This window comes from Lepidochelys kempii, chromosome 10, assembly GCF_965140285.1.
Source record: "Lepidochelys kempii isolate rLepKem1 chromosome 10, rLepKem1.hap1, whole genome shotgun sequence".
NCBI lineage: Eukaryota > Metazoa > Chordata > Testudines > Cheloniidae > Lepidochelys > Lepidochelys kempii.
This window is the reverse complement of record NC_136389.1, coordinates 65,485,880-65,513,291: the sequence shown is the minus strand read 5'-3', so window position 1 is coordinate 65,513,291 and position 27,412 is coordinate 65,485,880. Positions and strand designations below refer to the sequence as shown.

General features: G+C 43.4%; 2 protein-coding genes across 6 annotated transcripts in view; one reads left to right on the top strand and one right to left on the bottom strand.

Moving 5' to 3' along the window:
- Positions 1 to 27,412, top strand: part of FAM227B (family with sequence similarity 227 member B) — a 211,675-nt gene that overhangs the window by 154,225 nt on the left and 30,038 nt on the right. Inside the window, exons 1-6 of one of the 3 annotated variants that reach the window (XR_013636435.1) lie at positions 2,918 to 5,477; positions 6,259 to 6,407; positions 7,007 to 7,115; positions 8,898 to 8,967; positions 10,916 to 10,958; positions 14,239 to 14,535. Coding sequence is in view for 1 of the 3 variants with exons in the window: in XM_078854665.1 (XP_078710791.1) it covers positions 7,038 to 7,115; positions 8,336 to 8,410; positions 8,898 to 8,967; positions 10,916 to 10,958 (266 nt within the window). In the remaining 2 variants the exon portion in view is untranslated. Of the gene's footprint in view, positions 1 to 2,917; positions 6,408 to 7,006; positions 7,116 to 8,335; positions 8,411 to 8,897; positions 8,968 to 10,915; positions 10,959 to 14,238; positions 14,536 to 27,412 lie in introns of those variants that run through there. The other 2 variants (XR_013636434.1, XM_078854665.1) reach the window with 2 other exon arrangements.
- The window catches only part of GALK2 (galactokinase 2), an 84,859-nt gene continuing 68,539 nt past the window's right edge, over positions 11,093 to 27,412 (bottom strand). For all 3 annotated transcript variants that reach the window (XM_073303964.2, XM_073303965.1, XM_073303966.1), the window contains 2 exons: positions 17,375 to 17,576; positions 11,093 to 11,622 (listed from right to left, as the gene is read on the bottom strand). In XM_073303964.2, the coding sequence (XP_073160065.1) occupies positions 11,415 to 11,622; positions 17,375 to 17,576 (410 nt within the window). In that variant the 3' untranslated portion in view covers positions 11,093 to 11,414. The remainder of the gene's footprint in view (positions 11,623 to 17,374; positions 17,577 to 27,412) is intronic.

Sequence of the window (27,412 nt, the reverse complement as noted above, 5' to 3'; positions counted from 1 at the left end):
TCTCCAGTGTACCAAAATGTTTCCACATGATAGATTGGGGGGGGGAAACAGTTCTGCAACTGTTTGGCAGTTTATTTCATTTTTGGTAGGGGTTTAAATATCAATCTTTATTTTAGTTATGCCGGATCAGGATTCTTAGTATTAGAGATGGTGCTTTATAATTATTTACATAGTAGTTAATACAGTTTAACTGAAGCCACAGTTCATTTACACAGTACATTAATGTCAGTAAATATTGTGGGCCTGATTCTTCTCTCTCTCCAGCTGTACTCCAATATAATTCCAATTACTTCAGTATGTTAGGGGCCAGATTCTGACCTTAGTTACATCAGTTTAAATTCAGAGTAACTCCACTGAGTATGGCAAATTCTGCAATGACGTGTGATACACTGGAAGATTAATTTATGTCCTTTTCCATTTTATAACTTACTATTTTTAATATTCTTTGAGGTTTCTCTTATTTTCTTGAAATATGCAAGACACAAGTTAGCAATCTTGTTACTAAGCTGACTAATGGGATAAGTTCAGTCTTTTTGTGAAACCTGGTTATGGGAGGTTAGGCTAAAAATATTGCTAAGTTGTTCTTCAGATTGTGAGCCGAGGTCCCCAAATAAGTTATCTGCCTTGTGTATGGGTGTGCTGAGAGCAGAAGCTTCCTGCTATTCTCTCCCCTTGAATGCACCTACGCTGGGCAGCCATCATTTGTCCCTTTATATATAAAGATTAAACAGGCAAATTAACCCATAGTAGTTCATACATTAGCTTTTGTAACAACTTTCAGTGTAATACACAATATGCATGATCTTGATTTTCAAAAATGTTCAGATTTTCTCTCTGAAAAGTATGAATTGTGAATTCATGAATCACAGGTTTTATTACAGTCTCACTTTCTAAATGCTGGAAACACTATATAGCCCACATCCAAGTCATCCCTAAAAAACAAGATGTTGATGTTTTGTTCATAGCTTAAAACCATCTATTCATTTCACAGCCAAAACAGAACAAGATGGATGATCTTCCATGCTTTAAATAATGAGCAGGAGGAAGCTCGTGAAGGCATGTTACGAAAAATCTTTAAAAAACAAACAAACCTAAAACATGGACAAATATCTACATTTCAGTGTACCACTCAGATCATGACACAGCACAGAACGTCATAAAATAACTCAAGTGCACAATTTTGACCACAGACTTAGAGCATCTTTGGAGAAGAATGGTTACTCCCTTTGTCATTAATGGCACATGTTATAAAGTCATAATTTACAAGAAAAAGAAACTCCTTATCTCCAGCAAATATACGTAGGAACTAAAGACAACCTCTACTGAACATACAAAGCAAATAAGAGGAAATGCCGTAAAATCAGAGTTCAAAATATCATCCTTCTCACTAAATACTTCCTAGACATAGAAATGTGGAGTACAAAAGTCCATTCTGGAAACACACAAACTATGAAAACTAATCCAGTAGTCGGCACTTTCAAAGACAAATAAAAACAGCAGGCAACAACTGGTGTACTAATTTCATTTAGGAAATACTTTTTCCTCCGTCAGTGTAGGTGGTTTTGTATCTCATTAGTGGAGCTAAAGCAAACCATTGAGTTTCAAACTTTGTAAAAAACCAACTCCCTTAGGCTTGCTTGGCAGAGTTCACAAACTCACTGCCACTTTGTTAATGATGGAATAAAAAAGAAATATAAAATGTACTTAGCTACCATCAAGCTTCATCACTCAGATTGCTACAAGAAGTTAATGTTGCTTTCACAAGCTCCTTCTGCCATCTACTACAGTGGCTCTAAATGTGACTTTCTTGCTGTATATGGGCAGCCAAAGGAGGAAGATCAGAAAGACGGTCCGGAAAGAATAAACTGAGGTGAGACTACTATTTTAATTTAATTTGAACAGCTACATTTTATAGATCCCACAACTCATTACATCATTCTATGATGAAAATCCGCTAACAAACTAGCTAGTATCGAGTCAAGGACACAGATTATAGAATCCGTCTAATAATATGAAGCCTACTCAGTTGTGACAATTTACTATACAATAGCTTATCTTTTGCAAACTTGTATAAGGAATTTGGGTGACAAAAGACCAAAATCTTGTGGAATCTTCCGTAACAGAGCACATAGGGGCAGATAAGCAATTATTTAAAACTATTTTGTCATCTCTTTGAAGAAAAGTAGGGTGGGATCCTCAAAGGGATTTAGGCATTGTGACACTGAGTGCTGTGGTGCCTAGAAAATCACAGGAACAACACTGCAATCCACAAAGCCTGAGTTAGGGACCTGGGATCCCTATATAATTAATAGGGAGAGATAGATGCCTTAGAATGTGAGCCACAAAACCAGCATGGGAGGTTGGGAGCCGCCTCAGTTACCCAATGGGACATACTGACTAGAGGACTGTGTGCTAAGCTCTGCCCCTCTCACAGAGACAGGCACCTAAATCTGGGTTGCAGGGAAGCACCCATATCACTTGTGATCCAGCAACTGGGGGAAGATACGTATTCAGCTGCCTAAGTCACGGGTCAGTCTGAAACAAAACATCCAGCCTCTGTTATAACCTTCAGCCTAGTTGATAGGGTACTCCCCAGGATGTGGGAGCCCCCTTGGTTCACGTCCCCCTCTTCCTGATGAGGAGAAGGGATTTGATTAGGGATCTGCCAGGGCTCAGGTAAGTGTCCTAACCACTAAGCTGTGAAATACTCTAATGTGGCATGTCCTCAATTTCTCCTATTGAAGTTGCGCCACTTTAATTTACATAATTTAATAATGACATCTTAATTGGGCCAGTGAAAGAGATTGAATGCCTCTATAGTCTAAGTGATTAGGGCACTCACATGAGAGGTAGCAGATCCCTGTTCAAATCCTTTCTTCCCCTCAGGAGGAAGAGGGACTCCCACATCACAGGTGAGTACCCTATCCACTAGGCTAACAGTAGTAAGGGGGAGTTTGGAGTGCACTTGCCTGAGGGACCTGATCTGGTAGATGGCCTCTCAGCATACCTACCAGATCAGGCACCTGCACACAGCTTCTGTGGCCAAACAGCTATCTTTCCCAGTTTGTGAATCGCTCAGGACCTTACACAGAAGATAGGTGCCCAGATACCTGGAGTAAAGCTGCAGAGCGCATACTCAAGAGGCAAAAATGTCAGTGCTGAGTGAGTTTAGGCCCCTACAGGGTTAGAAAGCAATTAAACGGCAGTTTAGTAGTGCCTAAAAATGTGACTTAGATACCTACCAAAGGGACGTAGGTGCCTAATTACCTTTGTGGATTGTGCCTGTAGTCACTCCATCTACCCCAGTTAGAGTCCACAGTTGTATGAATAGTACCCCGTGGTCAAAGGTCAAGAAGATAGCTGACAGACCTAAGAGAGTGAGCCTGGATACCGAGATTATCAAGCAGCAAGATCAATGAAGTTTCCATGCTACATCCAGTCCAAAAAACAAGTTGACTGGAATCGAGGAAATCTGAACACTCTGAATATTGCAACAGGGCAATAACTGAACAGTTTGTCAGCATCAAGAGTTTTTTCTTTATTTATTTGGAGCAAGGTTGTAGTAACTGCTTCTTTCAAAGAAGCTGGCATCTTGCTTCCCTGCTGGGAAGTACTGAAAGTCAGCTTCAACAGTGGCCCATCACCTCCCCATTAGCCTTTTCTGAGTTACAGATCTTCAGGTGCATCTGTTTACCTCCACCAAGAAACAAAGCCCTCCCCAGGACATTAGTCCACAACCTTTCACTCTGTCAGATGGGCTTGTGAGAAGAAGGACCTAAAGAAAAAGGTTTTGAAAACTCATCTGTTCTGCTGTTGACATAGTTGATTTCCTCCATAAAGAATTATACAGGAATTTAGTTGAAAATACCCTCAGGGTTCAGGCTTTTGCCATAAAACATTTTAAAAGCAATGTAATAGTATTTTTTTTGGTCTTCAGCCCCCCTGATTAAGTTCCTTGAGGTCATAGTTAATATCTGGCTTAGATCAAGTATATGGCTCTACTATGTAACCTTAACTTAATTTTAAGGAAGTTCTGTAAATCCTTACTAGAGTCCCTTGATTCAGATATGTTTTGTTTCCTATTTTTTAGTGTGGTTGTTAACTCAGCTATGGAAGTAAGGGAGTTGAGGTTAGGTTCTGTAGAATTTCAAAAAGACTGGTAGCCTGTACAGTTCCTATTTCTTCTCAAAAATGGCTGTCTAAATTCCTCTTCAAGAATGGGTTTTCCACACCCAGTTCTGTCTAAATTCTTCAGAGAGAAGCCATCATATAACTTGCATATAAGGAACACTATACTGTGATCATTTTGCATTTTTTATTCATATATTTGTTTGAAGCTTTTTTAAAAAAAAATCAGATTCCATAAACACATCTTAATATTCTACAGGAAGGGGAAAACACAGGTTAGAAGAAAGGAAGATAATGAAAGATTCTAATCACACACATTCAATTAGGGGAAAGGAAAAGAGTTCTCCAACAATTAATCAGAACAATTTAATTCGATCTGTAATTGATATTTGAGCAATGAAAAAAATCAAAGCAGCATGACCAACAAAATTAAAGATGTCTGTCATCCAAGACCAAAAACAGAAGTTAATGAGTTAAAGAACATATCTAAAAAGATCACTTAGGGCACCAGGAAGTAGCTGTACAGTGAAAACAAATTAACTTCATTAGATTAATCAGGCAAAGAGAAAGTCTTTAATAATAGCTTCAATGGAAACTGCACTACAACTTGTGTTCAAATCTGCTTCAGGATCCCTTGAATAACTAATTTGAAGTCAAGAAACCATTTGTTTTGATCATTGTCAAAGAGAAGATTTTTAATTCCCATCCAAAATCACACCCAACTTGGCTGGAAAGAAGACAGCTGCTTGGGCACCAGTGTGTTCCAGCTGTAAGTAACTTTTGTATTGAATTATTTGTGTCTGATGTGCCAAGATCATCATCTGACAGAAGGTACATTTTCTTTTTTATTTCTTCAATATTAATATATATGGTCTCCCAGGTATTAATTCTCCTGGCCAAGATCAATTCATCATGAATATTGAGAAAGTTAAATAATCTGATTGATTTTAATTTGGGGGTGCAGTAGAAAGATTTTTTTGCCTGTTATCTGAGATTCTTTCCAATTTAAAATCTAGTAAATAAACCCAATAAGCGTTTGACGCATCTCATTTCTTGCTTCTACATCAACCACCAATCCTTAAATACCAAGTAATCTCAAGGTTTTACTTTTAATTTCCATAACATTTTAATGATTAAGGAGAATACTTTATTGATAAATGAACCTGAAAGGTGATTAATACTTTCAGCCACACTTGATAATATTTTTACTCTCATTTTGCACATTTTTCTTGGTAGGAATCTTGCACTGCGAGGTACTGAGTGCCAGGAACTGAATAGGAAATACTGGCTACAGTGAAGTCAATGGCAAAACTCCCACTGACATCAAGGAGGCCAGGATTTCACCCCAAGTGAGAGAATGTTCATCTGCTGATTTTACTGCTTAAAACATTGGAGCAGACCTCAGGAATCTTTCCAAGGGCTTGGACTGAAGCTTTATTTTTTCCTTCTATCTTGGCATTTTCCTGTACTTAAGAGCCACTGAAGTAAAACCAAGGAACAAATCTCTGCAGAAGCAGCAAGTCTAACAAAAACTATCAATCACTTTAGAGTGAAACAGCAATTCAGACCATTAGGGCCAGATTCATGCTGAGTAATACAGTCCCACTGAAATAAATGAGACTGGCAAGGTGTTGGGTAGTATTCAGTGTGAATAGGGGTGGCAGAATCTGTCCCTTTGTAATAAGGAGCTCATCGTGGGGGGGTATTGATGTCAGTGGCAGGATCAAGCCCTACAACAGGTTCTCAAACTGGGGGTCACGACCCCTCAAGGGGTCGCAAGGTTATTAAGTAGATGTTGCTAGTACGCCTCCCAGCAAGCTAGCAAGTCTGCTGTGAAAAGTGCTATTAACAAACGTACAAATATCACTTTAAAATAGTGTTAAATTAAAAACACATTTTAAAATAGTTATACGGGGGAGGGGTGGGGTTGAGAACCACTGCCCTACAACATGGAGGAGATCAATGCTTCCACCAGCTTCCTGGCAGTTGTCATCTTACTGCAGTGAACCAGGTTGATTGACAGAGGTGAAGTCCAAGGATAAACTGAAGGCTATGAAGATTTCCTTGCATTCTTATGAACAGACCCTCTCCATCAGTGTAATTTCATTTTTTTCCTTTGTTAATTAACAGTTTAAAATCCACACAGAAATCCAAAGGAAGGTCAATCAGACTATCGTCTAGAAGTGCAGGCTTCATGGAACATGAAGATCATTACCTGAAAATTGTTCTTTGACATGAGACCAGAAATAGAGGGCACATATTAAGGGATTCGATCCAGGGTAGGGATAATCTTTTGTCTTTGTGTTATTGGTAATGGAATGGCAAAAGGAGAATAGCTAAAACAAAAGAGCTGAGAATACAGGGTTGTGACAGGATGACTGGCTGCCTCTGTCTGCCTGACAACCACAAGCACACAGAATATCCATCAGTCTGGTTTAGTGTAATTATGTCACAGAGCCCAATTTCCAATTAAAATATCACCTTTCCTTTGGCATTGTTTTTTATATTGCGCCATCCTACCATTAACCAGTCCTGTAACTGTCATGAAATAAACTTATATTATGTAATTGAACATTCCACATGCTTTGTTTACAGTGTGAATAATGCTGAACCATAACAGTCTGCTTTTGTGGGTTCTGATTTCTCAGTAGGACTCCTTTCTACAGTTCATTTCACTTAGTTGTCTGATGATGCATACATTTCATATATGTAAACTGATAATTCACTACTAGTCATGTTTGATTATTGTAATTTTTTTTAATAACACCACCGATCTGAACTGAATGTTGTTTTGGGGGGTAACTTTGTTTGATTTTGTCCTTCTGTAAATTTGATTGGATTAGCATACCAACTAACTTCCCAAAATGTCTGAAAATAGAAGTCTTTTCACTTGACTGGAATGGTAGCACACCAGTTGCTCCAACTTATCAAGAAGTTATTAAAGAGACACGAAGGCTCAGAAGGGAATTCCGGGAGGATTATACTGTGTAAGTTTAAAGCAGTTTTTAAAATACATGTGGGCATTAGAGTGATACCAGTCTGGATACTATCCCTTTCTTCAGATGGTATGTAAATAATTACTGTCTGTTGGATTGACATATATACTACATGTCAAAAATACAGATTTGATTACCTCCTCCCCGCATTGAAGTAAATGGCAAAACTCCCCTTGATTCCAAAGTGGAACGAGAGCAGGTCCCACATGCAAAAGATATGAAACCAGTGACTACCGTGCTGGAGAAGTGCTTGTCAATAGGATTAAGATAATACAGAGTATTAATATGGCACCAGGCAATGCTGCTGCAGTTAAAAGTCTGGCAGTATCTTTACTATAAATCCTTTTTGGAAAGATTTAGATCTCTATTGCACAGTAGGATTAAACTCACTATGCAGCCATTGACTGTTACATTCATAGCCATTATATTAAGATAAAAACCGTCCATTGTATTGCACCAATACCTACAACGCATACTACTAGGATGCGTTACCACTGCTCAAGTTCTCAGTTATTTTTTGAAAAACAAACTACTTTAAATATGTACATTGAGTTCTTTTAGCTAAAAAAGTGCAGAAAATATTTTGCACCTTGAGTCAGAAAAAAAGCTGATTTAAGGAAACACAATTCTAGAAAGACTTCCTTGTTTTAAACATGGTCGCTGCACATACAGGAGTCTGAGCTGTGCCAGAAACTCACATCCACACTGAGGTTTTCTTCATGCTTTCTGGGTAGTAGCTGCTTTACTAGATGTTTGCATAGCACTTTGGGGATGTTTAGTTTTACTATTATTGTTATGCAGAGATTTCTTTACAGGTAAGGCAACAGGATGGGCCTCAAACATGTATAACTTTCCCCTTCTTTGTGGTCCCTCTCCTAACCACCCATATTTCAATAATTAACAGAGCTCAATGTTTTCTTATAATCATAAAAGCCCAACTCATTGTCAATTTTTATTTCTAACCCTTAATGTTCACATAGTTTGTTTCTGCTATGTTTCTTTGATCACTGGAGAAGTTTTAAAATACCAACCATAAAGTTTCATCAACTTCTCTTTTAAATAACAAATAAAACTTAAAAATTCCCTTTTCTCATTTTTTAAGTGACTGCATAAAATGCTTGAGTACATTTCTTATGTGTGCAATTTGAGTATTTTTGAATTCCCATTGAAATCAGTTAAATAATTTTATGATCTCAATTTTGGTTTTGCAGATTTCAGAATAAGTGTAGAGAAGATATTTCAGAAATAGAAAAGCGGAGAAAAGAAATTAACCAGAAGTTTAGAAGGTTTGCTTTAACCATTTTACAACATTTTAGGGGTTTCCCTAAGAAGTAATTGGTTTAATCTGCAGCAAGGGAAATTTAGGTTAGATATTAGGAAAACCTTTCCATGAGGGTAGTTAAGCTCTTCAATTGACTTTCAAGAGAGGTTGTGGAATCCCTATCATTGGAGGTTTTTAAGAACAGTTTGGACAAATACCTGTCAGGGATGGTCTACGTTTACTTGGTCCTGCCTCAGTGCATGGGGGCTGGACTTGAGGACTTCACAAGGTCCCTTCCAGCCCTATAGGTCTATGATTCTATGATTACTTCATCCATAAAGGTATCTGTTAACAGACTTAATGATAGCCCAACTATGAAACTTATTGCAGCTTGATGCACCATAAAAACTTACTTCCACATATTTGGGGACATTCAGAAACTACAAAAAATGTCATGCCCAACTTTAACAAAAATATTGCTGATGCAAAAAAATTGTTTATTCTGTTTCTAGACTAACAGAGAGCGCCTGCAAGAATCCCTCTGAACTAAGGCTGAACGCAGATATGTTAATGCATGAACTGGTATGTAATTATAATAATGCAGTAATAAGAACAGTCTCTCCGGTCTCCTTCCAAATTTCAAAAATATGATCCAGATTTTCTGATGACTTGGGCATACATAATGATTAGAAAGTGATTAGAAAAGCAGGCCTTTGAATGGTACAGTGCATAATATGCTATGGTGGCTGTTACGTACTTATAAAAGGAAAATAAATAATAACTGATTTCCTCCAAAGGTTTCTGGCAACATGGTAATAAATGAGATCAGAGAAAAGTAATTTGGAAACTAAATGCCAAATTATTCTTTCTTAGAGATCTCTGAGTTTATCTTGCCATTTCTGGAAGATCCCTACCTGCCATGTTTGCAGGTTTGGCTGAAAATCTCTACATTTGCTACACATTAATAGCATATAACCCATATGTAAGCTCATATGAGCAGTCATAGAGGAGGCCTATTTTAAGCTTAGAACCTTTCTGAGGAATTCTGCTTCTCTCCCTACTTTTATCCACATCCCTCATTGCCCTCCTACCAACCAGATCCCTCTAACTCATCTCCCCACAATCTCATTGTTCTGTTCCTCTTCTCCAGATGCCTTGACTTAAACCTTTGTCTTTCTTCCTCAGAGAACCATCAGCTTATTTCCCTGATCCCCAGTGTTCTGTTTGTTTCTGACACCCCAAGAACAGAAGTCCCTACCTTTTAATGTTACCCTTACATGTTCCCAGTGAGACTCCTGAGAAGGTCTGGAAGTATGTGTTGGCCTCTGTTCAAATCTGGAACCCCACCTTCACTGGGTCAGAAGCATCCCAGAACTCACTCCTCACCTGGGATAGTCTGGGTAATGCATACTGCATCTCTTCTGAGAGATGTGTATTTGAATGCAGATCTCCGTAGTCAAACTTGTGTAGATCTAGAGATATACACAAGGACAAATCTTGCTAGGGCCTTCAAGGCTGCATGGGTCCTAACACCAGAAAACCTCCAAGGTTCCACTACACAGGGCAGGGAGCAAGAATGTTGCATACTATGGAGCAAAATTTCCTAGAGGCTCCTTCCTCGCCACTATAAGGCATGGGTAGACTAGGCTGGAGCCACTAACCATTTCTCGGCGGGGGAGAGGGAGCATGATTGCAGATGCTACGTTATTAATTATTACTCTTGCAGCCCTCAGGCTGCCAACAGTATCTGCAAGACCTGCTCTAGCCCCACAGCCCCTTCTCCCAGGGAGGCCAACCCTCCACCAAGCCCATTTACTTTGGTTTGGCATTGGTGAGAGGATCTTTTCCTCAATGAGCAGTCAAAGAACAAAAGAAATTAAGTTCTATCCATAGTCAATAGGCAACTTTCAATTATTTGTAGCTTTTTCATTTGTGAGCCAAATTTCTGCAAACACATAGAAAGATTAACAATAATTTGTTTTTGAGTTGTCTGAGCACCATAAAGTCTGCCTGGCTATTTGGTAGTTTAAGGGAAATATCTTTTTCATGATACACAACTCAAAAATAGTTGAACATATTTTGTTAAAATCCAAAATGTCATTGTTGGGCTAAGACCAAGCAAGAGAAACTTTAGCCTAGAAGGAAAATTTTTGAGAAAGTTATGGAGTGGAAGAGAGGAGTCAGACTTGAGTAGCTCTTTCAGCCTTCATGATAGCTATGATAGCACTCACTCTGGCCAAGAAACCAGGAAGCCTGTCACTCAGCTTCCTCAGGATTTGGAAAGAGTTGGCAGTTGTCTCAAATGTTGTAAAAATACTGTGCTAACTGCGTTCTAAACAGTAGCAACAAGCTCAGACTACTTAACACAATGGGGCCCTAATCCCTGACTGAGGTCTACAGGCGCTACTCTAATATTACACTGCAAAAATAGCATATATTTTCCTCATTGAGAATCCTACAAAAGTTTCAATGTTCAGCAAAACATTTGCAATTCCCTTAACAGTTCAGTTTGCTTCTTTGTTTTCCACAGGAATTTGCAACACGGGACAAGAAACCATCCAGCAGTGGAAGAAGTGAGTAAACCCCCACATTAAAGCAGGGGTTGAGTATTACCTCATTTGGGTTTATAAAGTGAAATAACTCTATTCAATTGCACTTCTTTTTTTTTTTTAACTGATATCAAGGTAAGAAAAAAAAAAAGACTTCCTTAAGAAAAGTATTCCTCTTTATTTGAATTGTCTGCTTTGTTCCATTTTTCAAATGAATACATTTTAGTAAATCGACCTTTACATTGTATAATCCAGAGAGAAATAAGTATTTAGGCTGCTTGTTGCTGGAAGGATATTTTTAGTATGGAAAAATGTATTATAAAGCCTAAGAAACCTCTTCTAATTGTTTCTTCAGAAATGTATCTTGATAATAGCAACTGCTCATAATACATAACAGAAAAGGGATTAATTTACTGTGGCATAGGAAGTCCTGCCAGTTCCCAAATGCCCAACATAGTTTCTTTGAAACTTTTACATTCTTTAGGCCTCAAGAAAAACCAAAGCTCCACCTCCAGGTTTGGTAGCAAACAGACTGTTCTTCTCCAAAGCTAACCTTTGGTCATTGCTTTTGTAATAAGCTTCTTTCACATTTGTGAGGAAGGTACTCAGCTTGTCAGAAGGCACCATTGACACAGTGCAGCCACCCCATCCTGCTCCAGTCAAGCGTGACCCGATGGCCCCAAACTGCCTACAATAATAACAATAATAAAAAATTGAGTGCAATATATCAAAGGAGATCATTTATCATACATAAACTGCCTACAGAGCACAGTGAATATGTGACACATTTATTTCTAGTTTTCAAAACTAGAACACACTAGGCACACTTGGTCTAATGAGACATTTGAACTCTATGTGCATTGAATGTTTTGGACAACTTAAATTTTGCAATGTAGTTATTTCCATCAAGTGCAAAAATAAGCCTCTCTCAGAATGTTTAAAGACTTTGAAATAGCTGAGGTGAAGAAAGTAGCAATAGTCTTAAAACACCAGACGTTAAGACAGGAGGACATGACAAAAATAAAGGAGAGTTCATGCACTAATTGCCATGGGTCTGTTCATATGAGACATTTTCAAATTTGGCAGTGTCAGCACACTATACATTTCTGCTTTTTCAGTATAGACATAACATGTTCTGAAGATTCAGGGACTTCTGCAGGACTAGTTCCAGTGCTAGTAAGGGAAAAGTACTGCAAAACTCAAAAAAAAAGTCAGACTAAGAGTCCCATCACTCCGCCATCTGGTCTGCCTTAAAAACAAAAATTAAGGCCTGGTCTACATTTTGGGGGGGGGCAGGGTTTGGATCTAAGTTACACAACTTCAGCTATGTGAATAACGTAGCTGAAGTCGACGTACTTCACTGCGGTGAGTCGACTGCTGACGCTCCCCCATCGACTCCACCTGCCTCTCGCCCTGGTGGAGTACTGGAGCTGAAGGGAGAGCGCTTGGGGGTCCATTTATCGCATCTAGACTAGATGCGATAAATCGATCCCCACTGGATCGATCACTGCCCGCCAATCCAGCAGGTAGCATAGACATACCCTAAGAGCCGGTAGCTGACCTTGGTTACACTGGTTTAGAATCCTAGAATAGAGTTGGAAGAGACCTCAGGAGGTCATCTAGTCCAACCCCCTGCTCAAACCAGGACCAACACCAACTAAATCATCCCAGCCAGGGCTTTATCAAGCTGGGCCTTAAAAATCTCCAAAGATGGAGATTCCACCACCTCCCTAGGTAACCCATTCCAGTGCTTCACCACCCTCCTAGTGAAACAGTGTTTCCTAATATCCAACCTAGACCTCCTGCACTGCAACTTGAGACCATTGCTCCTTGTTCTGTCACCTGCCACCACTGAGGACAGCCTAGCTCTGTCCTCTTTGGAACCTCCCTTCAGGTAGTTGAAAGCTGTTTGATTTGAGTGGATTTACAACAGTGCAACTGAGCTCAGAATCTGGTCCTAAGTGTGCACCTTCTGTCTTTCATGTGACAAAATACCACACTAGTTTGTATTAACACACTAGTAATGGTTGTTTTCTATTATTCCATTTGTTGTTTTCAAGTTCTTCATACCAATATAGAAAGACCTTCGTTATTTTATTACAATTTATTTCTAAATGTTCTTAAAGAGAAAAATTCCCACATAGGGAATGCATGTCTGCATTGCCTGGCTCCAGCCAAATCCAGAAGGAGCAGGACAACACCATGAGAAGTTTTCCTCTGAGTCAAAAATGCCACAAAAACAGGATGAACTAGAAAACTCACCAGAGAATCCATTGTCATGAGGTTTCCAACCCACTGTCTAGATCAAATAATTTTGATATGTTTCTAATATCTACACATTGGGAGATTCTCTTCATTGACAACCACAGGCTAGGGCTGATGAAACTGGGCATGATGTTAACGATATAATAGTGAATGAGGACCAATTTTTAATAATTTAGGATACCGTCTCATGTGTATTACTTATGTTAAACCAGTGCTTTTCAACCTTTTTTCATTTGCGGACCCCTAAAAAAATCAAATGAAGGAGTGGACCCCTTTGGAAATTTTAGACTGCTAATGGTCTGCAGACCACAGGTTGAAAACCACTGTGTTAATGTTTCAAGGTGCTAGGATCGTACTTGCTTAGGCCCTGATTGATAGGTGCCGACTCTATGGGTGCTCCGGGGCTGGAGTACCCAAGGGGAAAAATTAGTGGGTGCTCTGCACGCACCGGTGACCAAGCTCCCCTCACCCTCTGCCCCTCCTCCTCCTCCCCTGAGTGTGCCGCATCCTCACTCTTCCGCCTGCCTCCCAGCGCTTCCCACCCAGCCGCTCCCAAAAGAAGGGGGAGGAGCGGGAACGTGGCATGCTCTGGGGAGGAAGTGAGGAAGAGGCAGAGCCAGGGCAGGGATTTGGGGAAGGAGTTGGAATAGGGGCAGGGAGGGGGCAGAGTTGGGGCAGGGACTTTGGGGGAAGGGGTTGGATTGGGGGTGGGAAGAGGCGGGGCAGGGCCGAGGGCAGATGGGGGGGGGCGTCGAGCACCCACGGGAAAGAGGGGAAGTCAGCACCTATGCCCTGATTGAGGAAGGCAGCTACACGTGATTCACTAGACATGCTTAAATGAAATTAATGCTTAAGTGCTTTCTTGAATATGTGTGCTTTTCTGAATCCATGACCTGCTCTATGTGCGTGTGTTAAATTGAGGGGCACTATCCTACATATTGACTCAATTATCTGTTCATTCTTGATTTCTAATCTTTATTTTATTTCTTTGCAATTTCATAATTCTTTTTGTATGCTGCTCTTATTCTCTGATCCACAGAAGCAACCTCTTAAATCAAGCAGGATCCAATCCATCTTCCTGTGAAATCAATGGAAAGATTCCCCTTGCCTTCATAGGGTTCAATCCAGTTCTCTAAAGCAACTAAATCAACTGCTCAAATTCACTTGGGATGCAACCTAGTTTTTAAGTGTTGTGCTGCAGATACAGTGTTGGCTTTGTATTGTGGAATGCCATTTAAATATCTTCAGATTTATTCTGAGTCATTTAATTTAATAATTCTCTGTGGTCATATCCTATGATTTGCTGTTATACTTAGTCATTTTAAAAATGTAATAAAAGATCATTTAAAAAGAAACGAGTTGTGTGTTAGAGCTGAAGCTACTGTGCTTCAAAATAATGTGGCCAACATTTTCAAATTTGGATGCTAAGATTAGGAACCTCACTAAATCTCTAGGTACCTCACCAATGGCTCAGTGTTTAGAGGTGCTGAGCACCAGTTGCTCCCACAGATGTCACTGGAAATTGTTGGTGCTCAGCACCTCTGAAATTCAGGCTACTTATTTAGGTGCCTAAAGATGGATTTAGGCACTTAATGTTAGGCACCCAAGTTTGAAAAGTTTCCCATATATGCGCTACATAACAGAATGTATATGAGGACCTGCAAGAACGAACTGTTTATTCAAACTGAAGTTTAAAATCAGGAAATTAAGGTGAGCAAAAAACGCTCTGTTGGTCAGCGTATTGGACGTATTCCCATTCAGAACTGTCCACAGCTGTGTGTTGTGCAAAGATGGAAACAATCAGCAAAGATGTGGTTTGGAGTATGGACATGCCAGTCAAGACACAGCGGCCATTAGATTTTCCAATCACATTGAAATCAATGCAGATTTGACTAACTGCAAATGCTGTGAGATACAGAACAGAATACTTAAAAATCATGAGTCTAAAAATATATTTTTCTTTTTAACTGTCTTCTGGTTTTTGAGACTAGGGTGCACTTGAGTCACGTGTTCACACTTTCCTCAGTAACCATGAGAGCAATAAACTTTTCTTTAAAACAAAAGCTGAGATTCTCACATAATTCCATGATTCCAGGAGCTGTGGATTTAATAAAAATCACTAATTATGATGAGACTTGTAATAAAATTGCAAAAGTTAGTAACACTGACACAGTAGATCTGCATGAGAAACAGCAATGTATGTTCATCTGTAAAAATTTGTATCCTCTTGTAAATAAGACCTCTCTAGCTGTCAGAGGCAAGGCTGACAACAGCTAATTTAATAGCACACATACCACTAAGAAATGGAGAATAGGGGGTAGCAAGAAAATTATCCACAGTGGTTTAGGGACTTGAGGTTTTCAAAAGCTCCAAAGGGATTTAAGAGCCCTAGTCCAATTGACTTCCAATGGAACTTGTGCCCCTAAATCTCTTTAGTGCTTTTGAAAACTCTCTCCTTTTATTTGCTCCTTCTGCTTTAAACTACTAACAGGAAAAACAGCCATTACCAATGTGAGACAGACAGGTTACAGAAAGTACAAGTCTACTCTCTCTCTGCAAAAATAGTTGACCAACTAGTGGCTAAACTTTTCAATGCTCCAAACCATAGTCAGTAGGGATCTCTTTCTTTCTTGGCAGGGAGTATATATTAAAACAAAGATCTAGGCAAAACAGAAAACATCTGGATATGCAGATTATTCTCTACAGTTTAAACCTTGTGAGGAGGCAATGCTATGGAATGTATTTTTGGAAAGGTTTTTAAAGTTACATGGCAGCTGTATAGCACTGTAAGTAAAGACAACATAATTTATGCAGTTGCTGACCCATGATCTTAAATATGTTAGCCAAAATTTTCAAGAGTGACTAGAGATTTTTTGGTGCCTCTGTTTTTGAGTAACCAATTTAAGACCGCTTAAAAGGGACCTTAGAGGACAAATGCTCAGCGTTTTCTGAAAATTTGGCCCCTTCAAGATGTATCAAGTTTGGCACCTAAAAGCTGTGGCACCCAAAAATCACTGGTCAGTTTTGGAAAATTTTGGCCATAAAATAAAAGTTTGTGTCGATCAACTTGCATAATCAACTGTAAGTAACAATGTAGCTGCAAAACTCTTTATCCTTAAATGTTAAATCCAGAAAAAATTGAAATACATTAATGTTGCTTATGGATGGAGTGAATGGTGAACAAATAAGTTTTGTCACATACAATGGACGTAGTTCCAAAAATAATTTTATACTCTGAAGTCTGGTTCAGTGTTCAGTTATTCTTGTTACATTCCGCATGTTTTCTTCTGTTGGTCATTTAGAAAGAAATCTGATGGAACTTGGGTAGTCACCACATTACATTTTGGTCCATCTAATTAAAATGTTCCCAATAATTTTAGTTTAATACAATCCTAACTACATGTATGCATTTAAGCTTCTCTCTCTTTTTGGATTCTATGCTACAGAACATTTTTTCTTGCATAGCGGTGTCCATCTAGTTGTGACTAACTAAAAATGACAGACCTTTATTTTTTCTACTTTTTCTTGTCTTCTTCAAACTGCATGTCTGCTCATGCCTTGCATAGGGCCAAGACTCTACAGCCAGCGATCTTTCATTGGCTCTACTTAGTCAGCCCCATAGTCCATCCAAAACATATTCAATATATAACCACTTTCCTGCTGCCTAGTATATCAGTTGCATTGGACAAAATGTACTTTTAGCATCAACAAATGCTAGTCCATGATGTTCCATTGTGATTTCAAGGCAACATTAGATCAAAGAATGCATTAACAGTCCTGAAGCTCTAGCAGTCGTCAGCAGTGAAATGGTTAAGGAATATGCAAGGAGAAATAAAATCTAAAAGTAGTAACTGAGAAGACATTAAGAAATCTGATCATGAACTCTAAAACCTAAAAAAGTAGTAGCCAACTTCATTTACTGTGAGATTTTTTTTGATGAAGTAGAGTCCATCATGAAGCCATGAAGTGCAGCTTTCATCTGACAAGCATTACTCAGATGTCAGCAGGGAAACATTTGACTATATAAAGTCCCTTAGGAGATTAATTTGGTGATAAGAGACAAGAATATTTTTCTTTCATTTTAAAACTACACTAGCTAATGATGTCACGTTTTCTCATCTATTCAAACCATATTCTCAAAGAGGAGTTCTTGGTTTATTGCTGTCAAAACTTACAGGCAGATGTCCACCAGCTGATCCAGTTCAGGGCAGCTGCATTCATACATGTCCCTGCAGCTGATATGACTCTGGTTCATTAATTCTCCCAGCAGCTGGAGTGCACTGGCAGGTGCCTCACTACATATCTTCTTAAATTCCAGCACTCTGCCAGCTTCGCTGTACACGTGCTTAGCACGCTGGTACAATTTAAAGGACGTAACTAAAATAAAGTGAAAATATTCCATGTTACAATTATTCATTAACAGGTACCTAATTGAAAAGGAAAAAAATAGAAATTTACAAGATTTAAGTTTGTTTCTGTAATTTTTAATTTATATTAAACTGCTTCCGGGTCAAGATTTTTTTTTTTGCTATAATCAACACTTTTTAAAAGCTCTGTTTTAATACTGTTTGGGGATTTCAAACCAAAGTGTTTATTATAGTTTTAGTTTTGATGATTTTATGTATGTTCTACAAAGAATATCCAAAAACAATTACAAGGTGTATGAAGTGATAGACAACTCTTCATGCAAACAGTTTGCAAGGTGCTTTAGCATCACGTTATGAAGATTAAGAGTTGGTCTGACCCTTTGAGTCCATAAGATTTTTTTTTTTTAAATAAGAAAGAAATCTTGCTCAAAGAACATTTTTGCCAAACATTTTTAAACCAGCTCTAATATAAACAGTGATCCTCCCACTCCCTTCACAGAAGCTGAGGTTAGGTCACCAGAGTCCCCAGGCCCTGACCCTGTAGTCAATGTGAGGTTTGAAGAAGTTCCATTGCCTGACCCCTCTGCTGTTAAAAAGCAGTGTATGGTTGAGATACACCTCACAGGAAGGCAGCCTACCTTATTTCTCCCTTTGGTCCAAAGAATTGTTGCTAGTCATACCTCTGGGGCACCGTGGGGGTATGTCAACCCATTGTTGGGGCAGCCAACCCCTTCAGAGACAAAAAGGGCACCACATACACTCCCTAGAAACTAGATGGGAGGTGGGACTGGGAGGCCCAGGTCTCAAGTTCACACTCAAAAGGTTTGGGGGTAACCAGGGTAAGAAGGGGCATGTGAGAGTTCTGCCCCATAGGCTCCAAAGAGAAATTATACAGGATGGTTGTCAAACAATTCCATATGATGTATACTGGCTTGCTAACAGAATACTTACAGTTGAAATAGCTCAATGTGAACTTATGAAAGGTCATGTTAGAAATGGCATCCACTCAGTGGGTTCCCTTAGAAGGCTGGTCAAGCACTCTAGTTACATCCACTACTTTAGGGGCAGATATGGCAATTTTGGGGGGAGACCTTATTGAATTAGGTTTAAGTATCCTTGAGGTCCACTGTATTAAATGAATGGTTTATGTATTACTGTTGGCTGGGATTGTATGTAACCTCTCGAGGCAGGAGAGGTGGCAGTTGTGAGATCTGGGGCTTCAATGGACTATACTGAACAATGTGTCAGACAAGAACGGACCTTTGGAATAAAAGTGTTAAGTGGTTTTCCTGGGGAATATCTAGGAACAGGTAAATACAAATTCCCTAATTCCGGTTTTGCAAAAACCCTGCCTTTTGAAGCTATGCCCTGAGGAGAAGGTCTGTGTGTGCCAATTACCTATTACCAAAGGCCAAGATCAAAGGCCCAAACTGTATAAAGAAATGGCTGCTGGGTTCTGGTTCTGCATGAGAGATGGTTATGAACTTGTAACCACAGGAAAAACTCAGTTGTGGATTTTGAAGGACTGACACTTAATAGAGCCCGAGGTTGGAGTTGGGGTGACCTCTCATAAGTCTTAAAGCTTGCACATAGGTGCTTGTATTGTTCTTAATAGGTCTTCTCTGTAATGCTTTCACCTTAAGAATAAATGTGCTTGCTTAGAAAGAGTAATGTGGTAACTTATAACTGCTGGCCATTACGCTGTTCGTTGCTTCTGGAGAGAAAGCTAAGCACAGATGCTGGCCTGTTAGGCAGTCTGGCTTGCGGGGAACGTCAGTGTAGGCAGGGAACTGTGCAGCCTGGGGGGGAAAAAAGCCCTTCAGGAGGTAGAGAGATGTGGGTTTCTACCCGAGAGAGGTGATGGCTGAAGAGCCAGCAACCTAGAGTGGGTGCCCTTGGTAGACCATGCAAGGAGAGTACAAGTGCATTTGCCCTGAACTGTGACAGAGGGGGCATGCACAAATCAACCTGTGGCAGAACTGGGACCATTATCTCCTCCTTGATTGCACAGGTAAATTAAAATCTCTGCAGTTAGCAGAAGGTTTATTGGTAGATAGCGTTTGTATTCAAATACTGACATTTTAAAATAAAGTTATGTTTCCATTAGCCCTTAGTGTAGGTTCCTATCAGGACAGGTTTCAGAGTAGCAGCCCTGTTAGTCTGTATCCGCAAAAAGAACAGGAGTACTTGTGGCACCTTAGAGACTAACAAATTTATTAGAGCATAAGCTTTAATGGGCTACAGCCCACTTCATCAGATGCATAGACTGGAACATATAGTAAGAAGATATATCACGGTGAATCCAGAAAAGTGCTCAGGCTCCAAACATTGTCCCTCATGTAGGAGATAGGCATTCTATTTAAAGACTCTCACCAGTGTGGTCTTTAGTCTCAGTGCAAGAAAGCAGTGGGAGGAGTCTTTGAGAGCTTACTCTTAGAGGAGGCTGTATCCACTTGGCCTTTTGTATTGGAGAGTCTCAAATTGTCAGATTCATCTCCAAAGGAAAGAAGAAATCTTTCCAGCTGGTAGTCCACTCATTGTACTGTGAGTTATGAACGCTCTTAGCTGCCTCTCTGGAAACAAACCCTCTTTTTCAGACACTCAGACTCCCTAAGGAAGAAGTCTCATAAAAGCATTAAATATCTAAGTGCACAGAGTCAATCTCCTTATTGTATAGGAAACGATCCAGATCTAGATGTATCGCGGCTCTGTCAAGGCCTCTTGGATCATGTAGGCTCAACATATCTAGCTCCTCTTTTTAAGGCATTCAGATCCACTGGTGGATGTTGATTCTGTCTCTTTTTGGCATGGGAGGAACGTTCAAAGCCAGGGTCTTCACCAGTTCCATCAGGGAACTCAATCTGGAGGCCAACTCAAAGTCATAGTTAGAATGAAGAAAGGTCTCTCAGGTGGGTTCTTGGATCCAGGCAATCTGCAGATTCACCACTAATAAAGTAGAACCCTCTGACTCATGCTTCCAGATCTGAGGCTGTGAGGGTGAATCAAGTCTCCAGCCAGTGCTTTCCTGGTGGCCAAAATCAGGCACAGCGTAGTGGTGTCCCACACTGTGTCCAGTACCATGTCCTGTCACTACCTGTAGCATCACCAATATCTAATTCCCTTTATTCAGAATAAAAAATTAGCAAGTGTAAATTAGGACTTCAATGGAGCTACAGAAATTTACAGCTGCTGAGGATGTAGTACTGAGCCAGATTATAGCAAATGGGCTCAAATTATGTTATAGGTAGAACAACTTTTTTCCATTGGTGAGAATATTCCTTTGTTTACTATGTAACTCAACTACTAATTAATAAAGATGAATTGCACATGGCTGCCTTCTGAATACAACCTGTTTTTAGACTAGATTTTAAAAAATGGGAAGACCAGAATGTCCCTTGGAAGCTCAATCTCATTGGAAATGTCACTGAGCAATGGTGGTTTGTTTCCTCTGAATGCACTGGATAAATCAGAAATAGAGCTGTGCTTTACCATATAGTTCCATCTTTTTGTTGCTTCTGTAGCGGTTTGCAATATGTGTTGCAGAATAGTTCCTCAGTGCTCACGATTGCCAGGGAAAGGCTGCTGGGCACAGAAACCAGAGCATTCTTTGAGATTTCTCTTTAAATATTATTTTTCTTATGAAGCTATTGTTTTACAGCAAGGAGATTTCTAAATGTGCATTCGTTTAGGGCATATCTGAAGTTGCGTGAGAGATTGTCATAGCTCACACACTCTTGTAAATCACCATTGAACAGTAGTAACCCAAAAAATGAACTGAAAACATGTCTGGTTTCAATTTTAAGGTAAAAGTCTTGCCAAAGGCTGTATTTGATTCAGAGACCACCCTTTGGTAAAGCAATGCTTTACTGGCCAGATTACCTTAAAACACTTTGTGGTTGTGTTATGCTCATCATGTTATGTATTGGCAACTAGAATGGATCTTCTAACTGCTGGCTGCTAGCCAAAAACTCTGTCCTTGACAGCATTCTCTCATGTCATGAAGACTCTACAAACTTGACATTTGGGTTGACTATAATCTGTTATCCTTTCAAGCAATTATTACATTCAAAATTACAGAAACTGGCTTTGTGTTCTTGTTGTTTCAGACTCCCTTGCAGATATGACTCTTTGCCAACTGAATATCAGTTAAGAAATGATATTATGAAATGCAAGGTTTCTGTTTTTTTATAGTATAGAGTTGTAAATCTAAACTTGGGGAAAACCACAAGTGTCATAGATATGACAGAGCATAGCAGCATTCCAATCCAAAAAAATTAACCACGTGCTTAACGAAATCTTTTTATAGTGTTTGCCTCCCCATATCCCCCAGTCTGATGTTCTGTATAAGTAAAATAAGCTTTAGGCTGCCAGCCATCTCTGTATTCGACAGGCACTGCTCGGATTCGGAAACTAAGGATATACATAAATCCAGACATATGCTGCTAGTAATGGAGAAAGCTCTTCCACGTTAGGGTTATCTAAATACTCTCTGCCATGCAATCAAAAATATCAACAGTAAAACTGATATTTCTAACAACTGGATCTATGTCTGAATGGGAGGCCACTGACCTAGCAAGAACAACAGCCACCACTACACAAATAGGAAAAGATCTGAATTCACAGTCTTTGGATAAGAGCTATACAGCCAAGGAAGCTTAGATGTGTGCAGGAGAGGACTATCTCAAAATAATTTACTATGTTAAAAAGAATACTGGCAGGTGGACTCATATTTTACAAAGAGAACAGAATGATCATTGGAGCCTCAACCAACCATGGTGTGACAAAGTTCCTCCTCTACCTTGGTGGGTCTTGCGCTTATTGGTGGATTTGCTCACCTTGGAGCTTCACGGCAGCCCTCAGCTTGGCCATTTTTCTGAACCCACAGTCCAGGCCAACTCCTCCTGTGTTGGACCAGGAGTTGGGAGGTTTGGGGGGAACCCGAGTTCCACTCCGGGTTCCAGCCCAGGGCCCTGTGGAATGCAGTTGTGTAGAGTGCCTCCTGGAACAACTGGGCAACAGCTACAACTCCCTGGGCTACTTCCCCATGGCCTCCTCCCAACACCTTCTTTATCCTCACCATAGGCTCTTCCTCCTGGTGTCTGGTAATGCTTGTCCTCCTCAGTCCTCCAACAGTATGCGTTCTCACTCTCTGCTCCTAGCGCCTCTTGCTCCCAGCTCCTTACACGCGCACCACAAACTTAAGTGAGCTTCTTTTTAAACCCAGGTGCCCTGATCAGCCTGCCTTAATGGATTCTAACAGCTTCTTGATTGGCTGCAGGTGTTCTAATCAGCCTGTCTGTCTTAATTGTCTCCAGAAGGTTCCTGATTGTTCCAAAAAATCTTCCCTGTTACCTTACCCAGGGAAAAGGGACCTACTTAGCCTGCTCTCCTGCTGCTGCCCTCTGGCCTGGGCTTTCCTTGCTTTTGCCCCTGCTTTTGGCTTCCCCCCAGACCGGGCCAGACATTCTCCCCGCTTTCTTTTCTTTGTGTTTTTTTTTTTTTTTTCCTTTCTCCGCTGTTGCTAGAGTGCTGGCTGGCTGCCGGCCGGCTGTTAACTGCCCTCCCCCCCCCGCCCGCCCTAGGATGCTGCTGCCACTCCAGCTGAACCCCCCCCCACCCCCCGAGAGAGGGGGGGACCTGCCAGCCCGCTTCGCCGGAACGGGGGAGTGGAAGGACCCAGCCCCCAGACCCAGCCGCTTGCTGTTTGTCTGCGGACCCATCTCTGGCTGAGAGAATTTCTTATCATCCGCTCCTGCATCCCTGGAATGCAAAAGAGAAAGCCCGGAACAGACAAACAGCCGTCTACTGGAGGAATACTGCCCGGGCAATCTACAAATCACCGTGGAGGGGGTCTAAGACTGAGTAACTTTCGAACTGTGCTCTCGTGTGGGGGGAGGCCTTGACTGTGTCGTGACTATGTTTGTAGGGACACAGGGGGTGTGGCATGGAGCTGCCCCCCGATCCATCTGTGTCCTCCTAACCCCCACACTACTATCCTCATCACTGCCCCCTCCATCGTCATTGCTGGCTGTTTAACAGCTGCCTCGGGACTTAGCTGCTCGCCCTGATTCCACTGTGTGGGCCAGAAGCACCAGCCAACCAAAGAGGACTCTCTGGACAAGCGTACGGTGGTTCATGTGCCCCCACCCCGAACTGCCCATCCCAGAGCCTGTTCCTTTTTACCTGACCCCAACTCCTGTTAACCACCTGCTACCACCCCGCTGGGGCATCAGCAATGGAGGGCACCAGGGTGACCTCTGCCGCTGCCATGCCCACCGCCTCTCCAGACTCTAGGGGAGCCCCCCCCAGCCGGCGGGAAAGGCCAGGGCAAGAAGGAGGGGAAGGGCCCCGCCAAAACCACCAGGCCCTCCGTGGCAGGGGCCACCCCCACTGCTGTGGCCCCGCCACCAACCATGGCGTCCCTCCCTGCTGCCCCCTCCACCGGCTCTGCGGCTGTCCCTCCTTCACCCCCCAGGACATATGCCCAGGCGGCGGCAGCCCCCCCGCCTGCCACCTCATCATCTCTCCCAACCACCGCCTCCATCAACAGCAGCTGGGGCCCCTTCCCCACCATGACAAGGAAGCACGGTGTCCAATGCCTCCTGGTGCCCACCTCGCCCCACGTGGAGACCTACGTGCGGGCGCTGGCGAGAGTGGTGGGGCCCTCAGCCATTGTGGTGGCCTCCAAAATGTATGGGAAGGTCGTCGTCTTCTTAGCATCGGAGGCTGCCGCCCAGGAGGCGATGGAGAGGTGCCTGGTGGTAGGGGGGTGTTTGTCCCCCTAGAGCCACTAGAGGACCTGGGCGTCCGCCTGGTCCTGACCTCTGTCCCTCCTTTTATTCCCAGTGCTGCCCTGTTACCCGCCCTTTCCACCCTGGGGAAACCTGTTTTTGTCATCAGCCCTCTCCCATTGGGCTGAAAGGACCCCACCCTCCGTCACATCTTTTCCTTCCACCAGCAAGTGCAGCTTCTACTGCCGTCAGCGGTGTGTGACAAAGAGGTGCTCTAGGGGTCCTTCCTAGTCCCCCACCAGGGGGCCCATTACCGGGTGTATTTCTCTACACGGGAAGACCGGTGCTACCTCTGCCGGGCATCAGGGCATGTCCAGAGGGACTGCCCCTTAGCCCAGCAAGGAGGGGCACCTGGGATTCCTGAGACCCGGCCCCGTCATTGCCGATGCCCCTGGCTGCCCGATACCTGAACCTGCCCCCCCTCTTCTTTGGACCACCACCTGTCCCGCTCAGGCCCAAGGGGCACCTCCCCTACAACACCCAGATGAGCGGGAGAGCCCCGCCCTCGCTGCTGACAATCTGGCGGGGCCTATGGAGGAGGGTGTGGTAGAGATATCACCAAGCATGGGAGAGAGCCTGCCCCAGGGAGAATCCTCCCTCCCTTATGCCGCCCCACCGTCCCCCCCACACTCCAAGTCCCTGAGCCATCGCCTTTACCCCCTGATACGACCCCTGCTAACCAGCCCCCAGATGGTGCCATGGAGGGCTGGGCCCTAGTCCAGGGGAAGCGAGGCAACCGAAAGGCTCGAGCTCCACCTCATCTACCCGAGGCGGAGGCCCCCCTGGAAGACCAGGAAGGGGGGCACCGCTGCCAAACCTTCCGCTTTGCCCACGAGTGCGTCCCATCCACCTGTGTCAGCCGGGAAAGATGTGATAGCACTGGAAGGTAGTGTCTCCCCTCCCGAGGAGGCCCTCCCATCCAAGACCCACGAGGAAGCCCCTTCTGTCTTGACACTACCCGAAGCCCCCGTGAACTCTGAGGCAACTGTTGTGGCGGGTACCAGCGGGGAGAACCCCGGGGTGACAGAAAGTGTCCTCTCCTCCATGTTCGAGGAGATCGAGGCCCTAGATCTGACCCTGGTCGCCCAGGGGGAGGACGACCTTTTGCCAGCAAACCTCGATTTGGGCAACCTCACTCCACCCCCTTCTCCCCATGCTCCCTCCCCCTAACTGCTGCTTCTGCTCCCACCTCCGAGGAGCCCCTGGACTCCTCCATCGACCCGGCCGCTGATGGCACCCTGCTGACGACCACCGAGCCTGCTCAGGTTACAGCCTGCGCCATGCGGCTGGGACACGAGCCGCCAGAGCATCCCCCCGTTGGTGCGGAGCAATCAATTTTCTTCCCAGGCAGTGGCCCAACAGAAGATAATCCACCTCCTGATGCTGTGGCTGCTAAATCCACCATAGAGCCCGCGCCCAGTATCACTGAGAGCTCCCTCCGCACCCCCTTAACCCTCGAGCCTGATCAGGAGGCGCCACCATCCAGCTGCTTGCCTCCTGAAACCTAGAACCTCGCCTCTGCCCCTACCCTTATCCAGTCTACCTCCTGCAATGTTATCGCCGCCCCCGGGGCTGTCTCCTTCCCTTTTCCAACCGATGACCTCCAGGGAATGGCCTTTGCGTTCTCCTGCCCCGACCCATTAGGGGCTGTTATTTTCCCTCCACCGCCCCCTATCGCCCCAGGGCTTGAGGCAGGCCTAGAAGCTCCAGCCCACCAGGCACCCCGTCGGGGGTCCGCCCCCTGCTTGCCTGTTTTAGTGGGCCACAGGGCTGCACCAAGGGCCCCGCCGGGGAACAACCGGGAAACTGTAACCCCCCCACCATGAGCTGCGAGGAGAGCTGTGGAAGTTTTTAGAGGATGTCCGTGGCTCCCGCAACAAGGTACAGCTTGCTCTCCAGCGATAGGGGGATTTTTTTTCAAATCCTCTGGGCCATAAGGGCCCTCATGGGGGAAGGTAAAAGGACGGGGAAACAGAATGCCACAGCCTACTGGTGGGTCCGCATCTTCCGTGACCAATTACTCACCTATAGGATGGGTCAGGGACTGTTGCGGGGATGCGAGAGTCCCTGCCAGTGAGGATCCCCCCCAGCCCTCCCCATGACACCTCTCACCATCTCAACGTTGAAGACCCGGGGCTGTAGGATGGCTCTCCGCAGGTCCCAGGTGCTCTCTTTCCTTCGGGAGGGAGGGTACTCTGATTTTCCTGCAGGAGACCCATACGGATCCAACCGCCGAAGATAGTTGGCGGCTGGACTGGGGGGACAGGGTCTACTTTAGTCACTCCACGATTCGGCAGGCTGGAGTGGCGACCCTGTTCTCCCCCGACCTACGGCCCGAGGTGCTGGGGTCGCCGAGGCCATGCAGGGTCGCCTGCTGCATCTCTGGGTCCGTATAGAGGGGCTCGTGGTTAACCTCATTAACGTCTATGCCCCGATATCGGGCCCGGAGCAGCTGCAATTCTATCAGCAGGCGTCCGCCTTCCTCAGCGCCTTAGATGCTCACGAGTGCCTGGTCCAGGGAGGGGATTTTAATACCACCCTCGAGGAACGAGACCGCTCGGGGATTGAGCGGTGCCCAGCCGCCACGGACACCCTCCGGGAGATAGTTGAACATCACTCCCTGGTGGACATCTGGCGTGACCACCACCCGGATGACACTTCCACGTTCACCTTTGTCCGGGTGGAAGCCCATTGGTCGAGCCACTCCCGGTTGGACCGCATTTATTTATCACGCTTCCATCTCTCACGAGCCCACTCCTCCAACATTCGGCCGGCCCCATTTTCTGACCATCACCTAGCCACCGTGACAGCCTCCCTCTGTGCGGAGAGGCCGGGGCCGGCCTACTGGCATTTTAACAACAGCCTGTTGGAGGATGAGGGCTTCGTGACGTCCTTCTGGGAATTCTGGCTGGCCTGGCGAGGGCAGCGGCGTGCCTTTCCCTTGGTGCGGCGATGGTGGGACTTGGGGAAGGTGCGCGCCCGGCTTTTCTGCCGCGACTACACCTGGGGCACCAGCTGATGGAGAAATGTGGCGATAAAGCAGTTGGAACGGGAG